Genomic DNA, 12,508 nt, shown 5'->3' on the forward strand with positions numbered 1-12,508 from the left:
CGTGACATATGAATCTTGGCTTTTCCCTGAGAGAGAGTTGATAATAATAAAAAAATTACACTTAGTAAACACTAGGATTATTACCCCAAAAACATAGAGAAAATTAAAAATAGAAAACCTCACTAAAAGAGGACAGGGTAAATAAGCCCTTGAAGAAACGGATATTGGCTTGAAGAGACACGGTTCAACGCAAGTACCAGAAGAATGCATCTGTGGTTTGTAAGCATAATAAAGAAGGTTCTATTTTGATATATTACAAATTACTGACAATGATGCATTACAAACTGCAGCTAATATGTAAGCTACCATTCAACATAACCAAAATTAGAGCTATCTATAAATTCAGTGCTTGGAACTCATTAAACATTGAGCTTCTCAAGAGTTAACACCACTCGCTTCATTATTCCTTTTTGATATTTTTTTGCTTATGAAAAATACTAGGACCATAGGTAGAAAGAATTATGTCAACAAAGAGAGGAAATTGTAAGAAACCAAATAAGAGAACTGGTACACTTGCCAACATAGTCACCGGAACGTAAGCCCAAGTAACATTCCCATGAAGAATAATAACAAGGGTTGCTCCAAAAGTTGTCATCATGGCTGCTATAGAGATGAAGAGAGAGGCAAGGCCAAGAATTAACTTTTGGGGTAAAGACCTCAAGAAATCTTGTTCAGCATAGCGCGCTGTTAATATCGCAAAGAACATCAGAATAGACGTGCATGAAGCGAAGAGTGCAATTGCATCTGATATGATAAAGACATAGAAAGCCAAGGGATTATTTTTCAAGAAGATGGGTAAACCAGTATCTTGATTATTCCCACCTGGTACTGTAAAAGCAGCTGCGAACATAACTGTTGCAATGAGAGTTGAAACAACCATACATGCTTGTGATGTTTCTTTCATCCAAGCCTCTCCTTCTTTTACCAACGCTTTATGTTCATTTCTAAACACCTCACTAGGTTTCAGCAAATCCTTGTTCAAAATGTCTTTGAACTTTGGTTGCACCATTTTCTCCACCTCCTACATATGCGTTTTTGTTTTGTAAGTAAAAATAATTAAGTAGCCATTAGTAAACAGATGACTAAATAAACAAACTAGTGATCAGACCTGAAACCACTGTATTTCCCTTTGCATCTGAAGAGCAGCGCCAGACACTCTATCAAGTTGAGATGGTGGTGCCAAGAATCCAGCAAGATGCAACATGGTGTTTCCGGAATCACTTATGACATGTGCCCGATTATTCTTTTGACCCATCTTCGATATGAAGTTATGTATTTTGTCTTGCCTATTTAAAACAGCTACTTGAAATAGACCTACGTTACTGTTTCTTACATCCACACAAAATATCAAATTAGGAGATGAGTCAAGGAGCTCCTTGAAATACTCAATAATTCCAAACCTTGCAGTGCGAACTATTGCATCATATGCTCTGGCCTCTAGAAGCTGCTGGACATTCAACTTCGAGATTTGCAGACAAACAACTCTGAGTAGCTCAAGGGCTTGGACATGTATCACCTTCTTTTCATATATTTTTTTTACACCTGGAACTAGTAGTATGAGAGCTTTCCAAACCAGCCCATGTTGTCTGGCTGATACAGCGTTAAAAGGTAGAAATTAGAGGATTGCGAGAGCCATAGCCCGAGAGGGTCAATCATTTGGAAAATAAATAAATAGAGGTTACTCATTTAGTGCACCTTTGCTAATTGTCTGCACCTTGGGTTCGGAGCTTATCTGTATACTATGCCCACTTGGGTCTGCAGCTCGGGATAAGTAATCGAGCTCAACAGGGATAGCTAATAACCAAAATGTAAGATTAGCATAAGATGGATGTCTGTGATCAGCTACATGTCCTCTAGTTCTCTTTGCCAAAGATATAACAAAGAGTGCAAATATCCATCAGCTAAGTATAGAGACAGAGAGACGGGGATACTAACATGTATAAATGAATTGCTGCAAGAATCCATGTCGATTTCCACTTGGGAATGAACAAGGTTTAGCGGATAACACATTGATAACATTATTTCCATCCGAGTCTGGAGCAATCGCCAATTGGGGGTAACGTTGTAGTACTTCCAAAGAAACATCTATATAATGAGCATTAGAAAAAATCAATTATGTAGTATGTTTATTAAAAAAAAAAAAAAAAAGTCACTAATGTAGTATGCATTTTGACACTTTAGATTTAAATTTTTTTTTACCAAAATGGATGAACTTCTCACTATTTTTCATTTTAGTGCAAGTCTTACCATATATGTCGGCCGAAACGGCAGCTGTAAGAAAAGTAGCTCCATTTTTACCAGATTTGGGATCTAGTTCATCCTTGGGGGTCACTGAGTATAAATATCGCAACATACCCTCGTTTCCATTGGTTGCGGCCAATACAAGTGGAATGTTGTCTTTTCCATCTTTAAGCCGTAACACATTGATGTTCTTCTCAACCATGAGCTTGGCAATTTCTATGGATCCTTCTTGTGCTGTTAATGCAATGGCAGCTGAACCATTTTTATTTTTTATTTCTAATGCTTCTATAGGCATCAATTGTAATAATAGTTCCATAATACGAAATCTTCCAGATACAGCAGCAATATGTAGAGCAGTCTCTCCTGTTGATGTAATTCTTGCAGTCACTGCATTTGGATTATCTCTTAGATGTACATTCACACTTTCCAAATCATTTTTGTGAATGGCTTGGTATAGAGCTGCATGATGGGTATAGCTATGTTCTGCAAAACAGAATAAGAAAGAAATGAGCAGATGGGAATCAAAGTTAATTTTTTATCGAGTCTTTAAAACATGACTACGTAGTTTTCGTTTGATATATGTCTACGATCAAAAGTTGTTTGTAATAATATTACTTCCGTTTCTAAAAAAGAGGTACTATCACATTTTTAATTTAGCCTCAAAAAAGATTTTCCAAAAACAAACAAAAAGTGATATCAACTCTTTTCCAGAAACAACGAGAGTATTTAACAACGTTTGGAAAAAAAAAACAGACAACTAACTAGAGATCACTACCTTCTTCCGTTTGTTCTATGACTGCTGGTACACCATTTGTGTTGTTTCCAGGTTGTGGATCATTAGATGGTACACAGCTGGTGTTGTTTCCAGGTGGAGCATTGTTAGATGGTTCGTTGCCGGTGTTGTTTCTAGGATGTGCATAATTAGCTGGTTCATGACTGGTGCTGTTTCCTGGATGTGCAATATAAGCTGGTTCATCGCCAGTGTTCGATCCAGGCTGTGGACAATTAGATACTTCATTACCGGTGTTATTCCCGGACTGCACAAAACTAGCCGGCTCACCTCCGGAGTAGTTTCCAGGTTGGGGAAAATTAGTAGGTTCATCACCGATGTCTCCAACAGGCTGTGCATTATTAGCTGGTACATAATCGGCGGCATCTTTTCCGGCCACTTGTGCATTATTAGCTGGTACACCACCGGTATCATTCCCGGCCGGTTGTGCAATATTAGCTGCTTCATCACCGGTATCGTTTCCGGCCGGTTGGGCATTATTATCTGCTACATCACCGGTGTTGTTTCCAGCAGGTTGTGCATTATCAGCAGGAGGTACATCATTACTTCCGGCTGGTTGCGCATAATTAGCCGGTTCATTACCGGTGTTGGTTCCGTGTTGTGCATAATTAGCCGCTCCTAACTTGTCCCAGGCTGCTTTAGCCAATTCTTCATGGGCAATATGAGGAAGCATTTCTGCTCCGCATGTCAGTTTAATTACCTGAAGAGCAATAGCATTCTTCATCATCCAATTTTTAAGCTGATCTTCATAACCAGGTTGATCATGATTATGTGTTGAAGGTTGAGACTCACTTCCATCCACATAGCCGAAGAGACCTTGAATTATCAAGTAATTTTGGGTGGAGAATCTCCAGGCTTCGTAATTGTTGAACGGCATGTTCTTTTGATGTATATCAGAAGAACAAGAAGACGAATGACTATAATAACGAAGAAGATAATCACATCCACTCACTCACTGACATATGTTCTTTATTTTTGAAGCACCCTGACATATTATATAGTATAAAATGCATACTTTAGTGTCACAGAAAGATGAAGGGGCAGGACCTACCCAACTCATTTATATTATTTCTAGCATTATATTTTAGCTTCGACAAAGACCAATCCAAAACTATTCTTTTCATTCCAAGATGAAGGGAGAGGATTCACGGATAATCTTATACACACTGTTATATAAGATTGAACCAATTTTTTATTCGAAACCAAACGACATTGAATTTAATTTCAATATTTTAATGATATGTTCCTTTTAGCACAACTCTCCACATCTTAAGAATAATTCAAAGACTTAGCAAATATTTTTTTCATTATAGAAAATCTAAATAAATATCCACAAATTTGGACCGACATTATCTTTTTCTATTTTGAATATATTAAAAAATAACAAAATATATCGTCCGGTAAAACACCAATCAGATTGGTTTTCAAACTAAATAAAATAAAAAGTTAAAAAAACTGGTATATCCGATCATGACAAAGAAAAAAATAAATTAAAAAAATCCTTCAGGATATTAAATTCCTTAGAATCCGATCCAATCGTCTAATGTCCGGATGAATACTCCACATTGACCCCCTCAAAACACGAGGAGTACCTACTAGACCTTTTTGATTTGTGGAGTATTTTTGTTGCCATAGTAGCATTTTTTTGTCATCGCACCATCACAAACTTGTGGATAAAGTTTCGTTTTATAGGAGTTGCCTTATTAAACTCTAGACTCCTATCAAAAATGAGCACAATTTTATTTGGAGTTTTGTTATGCACAAGTTAACAAAACCCTAACCTATAAGTACAAGGTCAGATAGCTAAGTAGAGAAACAAAAATGTCTCCTGACTCCAACATTGATGAGCTTACAATTCTTTATGACACACATAATAGAAAGAAAAAAAATAACTCTCTATTGTCCTAAAATAAAGTATTTTTTTTTCTTGAAGCAATAGGAACATACTTATATCTCCTTAAAAAGTGGGAGTCTTGATTAAGTAAAAGTATGTAACGTTGTTCTACTAGAACGATAAATTTGTCCGGGCTAATAGTCACAACTAAAGTTTAAAACAGATATAAAAATGATGTGTAAAAACACTTTTCTTTATAGAAAGACTAAAAGAAACTAATTAAATAAAGAATGAGTTCTAGAGAGTCAGAAAAATAAAAAAAAGATGATCCCAAAAGGAATATGATATACTGAAAATGGGCTATATAGCCAAAAATGGGTGTTTTCTGGGCCAAATGGACGGGTAGATATTTCGTCTGGGTCAAATGACCAAAATAATCTTTTGATTGAAACGGACACAACTACCCTGCCACGTCCACCAAAACCTTAACTCGTTCTTCTTCTCTCTTCAACAAAACCACCAACGCCTTCATCTTCTTCCACCTCCGTTAATCCCATCTCCACTACCAGAAACACCAAATATCACCATCGACAGACATCAAATTTCTCCACCACCAACATCGACACCACCACCACCATCTCTACTACCAGAAAACACCAACGTCGTCGACAACATCGTGTTTATCCATCTCTATAACCAGATCTATCAGCACCACCATCGACAATACTACAACCACTACCATCAACATCTACAACAACTACAACCAACACCACCACCTTCCTCCACCACCGCAAACATCAACATCATCATCGACATTGATATCACCACCACTACAAAAAAAACGGCAACCCTAATTAAATGGAGAGTTCTCATATTCATTCAAACAAAATTAGGGTTTTCTCTTCCAACCAAAATTAGAGTTCTCAAATTCATTCACTGGTAAGTTTCTCGATCCTAATTTTTTTTCATGATTTTATTAACCGAACTCATCAATTTCACAGGAATTGATGTTAACTACCTTAATTTTCTGAAATGAATCATTTTTATGAGTGAAATTTCATTCTGTTTTTTTCTTCTTGTGTAAACACGGATGAAACTGGTGTTTAGGCGTTAACTGCCTTAATTCTTTCGATTTTCCTTCCACAATGACAGTGATGATGAAATTAGCGAATTAGTTTGTTTTGAAATTGATTTCATCAATGTTTGATAGTAACATGAAAATTGGTTTCATCTGTTCTGGATTAACCTGAAATTATTTTTATCCATGTTATACTAGGATGAAACCAGTATCATCCTGTTTTGGATTGACCTGAAATTGGTTTCATCCATGTTATACTAGGATGAAACTGGTTTCATCTAGTTATAGTCTGTGATATAATTGTGTTTTAAATTGTTTTTATCCATGTTATACTAGGATGAAACCAGTATCGTCCTGTTTTGGATTGACCTGAAATTGGTTTCATCCATGTTATACTAGGATGAAACTGGTTTCATCTAGTTATAATCTGTGATATAATTGTGTTTTCGTCAAAATACTCATGATGAAATCAGTTTCATATAGATCACTGATTGATATAACTTTATTTCGTGAAAATACTCAGGATGAAACCAATTTCATCTAGTTGTAGTTCTGGATTGACCTGAAAGTGTTTTTATCCATGTTATACTAGGATGAAACCAGTATCATCCTGTTTTGGATTGACCTGAAATTGGTTTCATCCATGTTATACTAGGATGAAACTGGTTTCATCTAGTTATAGTCTGTGATATAATTGTGTATTCGTCAAAATACTCACGATGAAATCAGTTTCATATAGATCACTCATTGATATAACTTTATTTCGTGAAACTACTCAGGATGAAACCAATTTCATCTAGTAGTAGAATGTAATATAACTTTTTTAAGGTATTACTTTCAATAGAAGAGGAGAAGATATTACTAAGGTTGTAAAAGACGGTTTCATAATCGTTATTATTTAATCATGAAGTGTGTTTCTGGTTTAGTTTCTAATACGTTTGTTTTTGTTTTAGTCCAACCTGACTACTCCACTAGATCGATATGATGAGATATTGACTTGTGCAATATGATGCAAGGCAGGCAATATTGATGCAAAACTTACTTTAAAGTAAAAAGGATAATCTGTCTTCAGGACTCGTGTTATGACTAACCCCAGGATTAGCTTATGTGAATAATGTCGTGGTTGCTTGGGAGGTAAATGATTTGTAGTTTTTATTGATGGTTTTCGTGGTTTTGTTTGCCTTATCTTGTCTTTGTTCCCTTAATGTTCTAGTGGTTTTGATAATTGAATGATTTGTTTTGCCATAGCGTGGTTAGCTCCAAGCCTCTAGTTTTCACCGATGATAGTAGCCAGCTTGGTGTTTAAAGACGGAGAATTGCATCGGTCACTGAGAGTTTTAACTTACTTTTCTCATTATACATTGTGGAGCACTTTTGGTTCTCTATCTATATGTGATACATGGCAGTTTGTGTATTCTGGATTATCTTTGCTTATTATATTGGTTTCGTTAGCGTGAAGTTGTTTGTCGAGATTATGGAGCTTCTCCGGTAAAATTTAACTTTTTGTTTGCTGCATAGTTTTGAATGAGTATTGATCTGCTTGTCTGTGGTAGATTGTTGTTTGAGATATGGCAGTATCTGCATCATGATTTCTCATACTATAGATTTTGTTAGGTGTTCTGTCTTGCTTCCATCTTCATTAGTTTTATTCCCTTTTGCTGTTAGAAACAAAGTCATAGAAAGTAACTGATCATATGGTTGGTGTACATGCTGAGATCGATTGATCATGTGACTAATTTTGTCGTCCAACTGACATATGTGTCATTCGTTATGCAAGAAATACAATCTGGAGTGCTCATGTTGCTCTTGTATTTGGCCAGGGGGTGTCATCCGAACTTATACGAAGGAGTAGTTGTTATTCTCGACTTTCAGGACGGTGTCAAACATGGTAATATCTTTTACATATTGCTGACCTGCATCTTATCTTGGCGTCGAATTCCTTGATTGGATTTTGTCTCTTCTGAGTTGTGAAGTTGTTTTACGACAAAACAGACTCATATTGATGCAACATCATAGCCTCTGTTTGTGTAGGGTGAGTTCGGAAAATACACGTGTGCTTCAGCAATATTGATGCAACATCATAGCCTCTGTTTTTGTAGGGTGAGTCCGGAAAAATCTAATGCTCCAACTGCTTTGTCAATGTGCGAACCCGGTAAAATCTAATCCTCCAACACCTACGCATACTGTTCGACAAGTATGCGTAGGTGTTGGACTTATTGGTTTGTATGTTTATGCGCACTTTAGAGATGCTGAGGGTCAGGATGTGATTTTCTTTTTTGATAACATTTTCACTCAGGTAGGTGTTGTCGGCACTTGTTTAGACTGCTCTGATTTTTTTATTTTCCAGATTATCTGAACTTCCTGTTCCAGGCTAATTTTGAGGTGTCTGCTTTGCTTGGTCGTAGCCTAAAAAGTGGTATTTTAGGTGTTGCAGTTAAGAAGCACGCACAACTGGTGGAGTTTTGGTTGTTGTTAGACTAAAGGGGTATTTTAGGTGATTGATACTTTTTTGAATTTATTTTCCTGGATCGAATATCCATTTTGGCTAAATGAACAATATTTTTCCGTTTAATGTCCATATAAACAGTATCTAAACCTAGCAGTTCGTTTCACCCAAAAAATGTTTGTTTTGGTCCTTTTGACCAATTTTGTGTATGATATAGGGATTCAAGAGCGGAGCTAGGATTTATAGCCCGAGGAGATCATAATGAAAAGTAAATTTCGGGCTTGGATATTCTACTCAATGTTTGAGAATTGGCCACCCATGCCTAGGGGTTGGCTCGTCCGTAGAGTTGAAGTTACGGTTGTAAGCAATAATTTCAGTTAGGATATTGGGAATTCTCCAACGAACTGTGAGATCATTTTTTTAGCAATACTCACTGGGACAATTTATTATAAAAGAAACGAAAAACAAAAACAAAATGGGAACACGAAGGAAGGACGTCACGAAGAAAGAAGCAAGAAAGAATCACTCGTATTCATTCCTTATAAGATACTCCCTCTGTTTCTGAAAAAGAGATACTTTCACTTTTTCAATTTAATCTATTTTTAGACTAAAATAAAAAAGTGAAAGTATCTCTTTTCCAAAAACAGAGGGAGGAAATTTTACCAACTCTAGCTTTTCCTTCGAAGAACCACGATTTGATACATGAGCAAATTACTACCAATAAGTGTAGATGACAAATTACCAGGCATATTAGCGCTTTCAATAGAAACTTCATGCACATGCTACATACTGCACATTATCTTTCTCTTTTCTTATCTTTGCTTGTCATTTTTCCCGTTATGTTGTCTAAAGTGTGACCCATAGGAAAATTGAAAAAGCAAAAGGGGTGAGAACATATTTTTGTGGTTGTGCTTGGCTTGCATCTTTTATTTTATTTTTGTCTTTGGGGTGGTCGTGAGCAGCTGTAATCTTGTTGGTATAATCAACTAAGAAAAAGTTGATTCTCACGTCCAAAGCTACCCGATGCTTATAATTTGACTGGCACTGGCCCCCTTGTTCGAATGGTACTTATCAAGCCGAAACAGGGCTCATACGCCATCGTCATAAGAAATGCTCTCACTATTTTTTTTGAAAGTAATACTATTATTCTTTTTAATTTCGCCAAATAAAAAAAGTGATAGTACTTTTTCTCTTTTTAAAAACAAAGGTAGTACTTATTTGTTTTCTTAAAATACCTATGTATTCATCGATTTATTTTTTTTATATTTTTATATTGGATGCTAAACTTTTACGATTTTAAGTATTTATTTTCATTATACTTGAACACCAATCTATTCAATAAGAGTCATTTACCTAAACATAAAATGTGGAATAAAATCAAAGGCTCCTTAAAAAATTATTATAAAAATTCTCCATTGCTATGATGTGAACGGACCACATACTCGAAGTATATGGTATTTTTTAGTTTTTGGACACGTAGTGTTAGTTTAAGTTAAAAGAATTCCTATTTTATTTCTTAAAAAAAAAGCAGTTAGTTTTCCTTAAAAATAGTCCCCTCTAAATCCCTTGAAAACAAGAAAAAGAACCAAATTTGCAAACGTGTCAAAAAATTAAGAGGGATCACATACTTGAAATATGTGTCCTAACCATATCATAGCTGCACCGATAAAACTTTGGGTTAACACAAGTTAGTCAATCCTTAAACCCACCATTGCTAATGCCCGTTCATTGAGGTGGTGAGAAACTGTCTACGAACAAAAAGAAAAGGGGTATCAAATAGTAAAAAGAAACACGTGGTAAAACATATCTTTGGTGATGGTTCGTTTCCCCATATAACAACAATGATACATTAATTGTTGGTTTCATCCCATGTTCTGTCCCAACGCCTCTCACACAGGCGAGGCTTCTTGAACCGTGGACCAGCAGGAGGTTGGTCTTTTGGGCCAAGCGGGTCTCATAGTTGTGAAAGACACAACAATTCCATGACAACCCACGGTCAATTAAATCGTTTTTGTACGATTATACATTTTTCTGAGGTATTAATTAATAATCAGTAATCCATCGTCCAAGTTACATTATTGTAGAGAACTGACGGTTGAGGAGTAATACAACTGAGACAAGGAATAAGATTCGAGGTCAGATGTCGAGGACATGAACCAGATGTTTTAAAATCGATCCATAACCTACCAAACAAGACAGAGACACGGAGTTAGACGTGGAAGACCTGAGTCCAACTGTGAAGCTAAGAAGATTCTCGATGTCGTCAGCTGAGTGGAGGCCAAGAAAGCTAGGTAGTCATAACGAAGAGTTGTCCCAGGTCGGTACAAGCGCAAAGCGGGAAACTATTAAGTCCCACTTGTCATGTGCTTAGTCATCTATATGTAATCCTCGTGTTCGTATGGTATCATGTATAAATAGCCAAAAAGGCTGATAAAATAAGTTCATTCTGATTAACAAAAATCATACTTCAGACAGTTCTCTCTCTCTCTCTCTCTCTCTGATTCTTTTCTAACCTCTGTCAACCCCAACCGACTTAGAAGATAATCAGAAAATACTAACTTCACATCACTGTTGAACTGACCGGGGAGCAGTGATAAGAGTGATCCGACATCGTGAAGGTGTGTATGATGACAAATTCAACGTATCTTCATTGGCGCCAACTAGTTTTTAGAACTTCATGATTTTACACATGATATAAATCACAAATTTAATTCTGCTGCATGTCTAATCACATGAAAAATTGCATGAAAAAATAATCGTATGCACAAATATTAATGATCTGTGTGTTTATTGGTTCATGATATGAAAATTCTGAAAAAGATCGAACTTTAAATTGATGACTTTGAAGAATTTAATCTCAAAAACATAATCGCCATGATCAGATCTAATGATCAGTGGTAAAAAAAATTGGTAAAACGGAAATATCCAATTCTAGATCTAAAATCTTCTAAATTCCTAATAATTTAGTGATTGAAACCTTACATGTCTCATGATATTTTAGACAGTAATCCAGATTAAACAAATATTTTGATCATATTGAAATACAATTATATTGTTGATGAAGCATCTCTGAACGTATGAACGTATGAGGTTCAAACCGATGTATTATGTATGATTTACTCATATATATGTTCTTGATTTAGGATCACATGTTTATAAATCATTAAGATATATAATTCATATGTTTTTAGGTTTTTACAAACAAATCTTTGATAATAAACTCCTCTGAATATAAAAAGTACAAAATGCAGATAATTATTAATTTTAGTTAATATAAGCGCCAGATTCATTTAAATCTCAATATTCTGATAATATGATTGTTAATCACAATTGTAGTAGTTCGTTTGTGCTAATGACTTAATCAAAGATTATAAAGAAATGAAACAACCCGGCTTAAACTTTTGGCGATTAAATGAAAGGCGATGATCCTTCAACAATCACAACTAGTCAATCATTTTTATCTTGACTAAAAATGCTCAATTCACAAATACTTGATAGACACATTTTCGTGTCTATTTTGTCTCAATTTTCTATAATTATTAGTGCTCAATTTTGTGCTTGTTGTATTTTTTTTTTGTGCATGTAGGTGTTTTTGGAGAAATAAACTCTTGTTGCCCGGAAAATGGTGTTTAAACCTCTGGAGAATATTGCTAAAGGCACCCAAAAGAATTGATAAAGGCACCCCGGGAAAAATACTATTTGCACCCCATAAATTACTATTTTTACCCCATGACAAGTGCTAAAGGGACTCCACTTTCAGATTGGCGGGAAAATTAGGGCATAACAAGGGTTCGTTTTTAGGAAACTTCTGGACATATTTAATCGCTGGATTTTTGTTGGATTGGACTCAATTGAGTTAAACAGGCTTGGTATGGTAGTTTGATCCAACTAGCTTGGGAAAGATCGTTGGGTATTTGAGAAAACAGATTCTTGGGTTCTGTTGAGTTATTCTTGGCAGTTACGTAGAGAAGTGGGAAAAGGTCTCTTTCTTGTTGTTCGACGTTATCAAAAAGAGAAGATTTGGGATAAAAAAGGAAGCCGAAGACGCGTAAAGAAAATAATTAGAGAAAGAAATCCTGTGACTTGTCAGAAGGAGAATTAGATTTATTTCGAGATATT

General features: G+C 35.6%; 1 protein-coding gene across 2 annotated transcripts; it reads right to left on the reverse strand.

The window, feature by feature from the left end:
• Positions 1-229: 229 nt before the first annotated feature.
• Positions 230-4,031, reverse strand: LOC113358721. 2 transcript variants are annotated; one of them, XM_026602372.1, is made up of 7 exons: positions 3,017-4,031; positions 2,248-2,724; positions 1,936-2,085; positions 1,696-1,794; positions 1,109-1,590; positions 823-1,021; positions 230-684 (listed from the first exon to the last, which is right to left on the reverse strand). In XM_026602372.1, exons 1-7 carry the CDS (start codon positions 3,906-3,908, stop codon positions 401-403), a joined length of 2,583 nt encoding a protein of 860 aa, XP_026458157.1. In that variant the 5' UTR covers positions 3,909-4,031; the 3' UTR covers positions 230-400. The 2 variants fall into 2 exon arrangements, with proteins under 2 accessions (XP_026458157.1, XP_026458156.1); XM_026602371.1 differs by having other exon boundaries at positions 230-1,021.
• Positions 4,032-12,508: the final 8,477 nt, after the last annotated feature.

Source organism: Papaver somniferum, chromosome 3 (assembly GCF_003573695.1).
Source record: "Papaver somniferum cultivar HN1 chromosome 3, ASM357369v1, whole genome shotgun sequence".
Lineage (NCBI taxonomy): Eukaryota > Viridiplantae > Streptophyta > Magnoliopsida > Ranunculales > Papaveraceae > Papaver > Papaver somniferum.

Bases quoted from the DNA above. Each gene is read 5' to 3' on its own strand.
- LOC113358721 (XM_026602371.1), bottom strand. From the start codon at position 3,908: ATGCCGTTCAACAATTACGAAGCCTGGAGATTCTCCACCCAAAATTAC. The intron at 2,086-2,247 runs GTAAGACTTGCA...CTCATTATATAG, and splicing joins CGTTTCGGCCGACATATATG to ATGTTTCTTTGGAAGTACTA. The intron at 1,022-1,108 runs GTCTGATCACTA...ACGCATATGTAG, and splicing joins GGGAAATACAGTGGTTTCAG to GAGGTGGAGAAAATGGTGCA.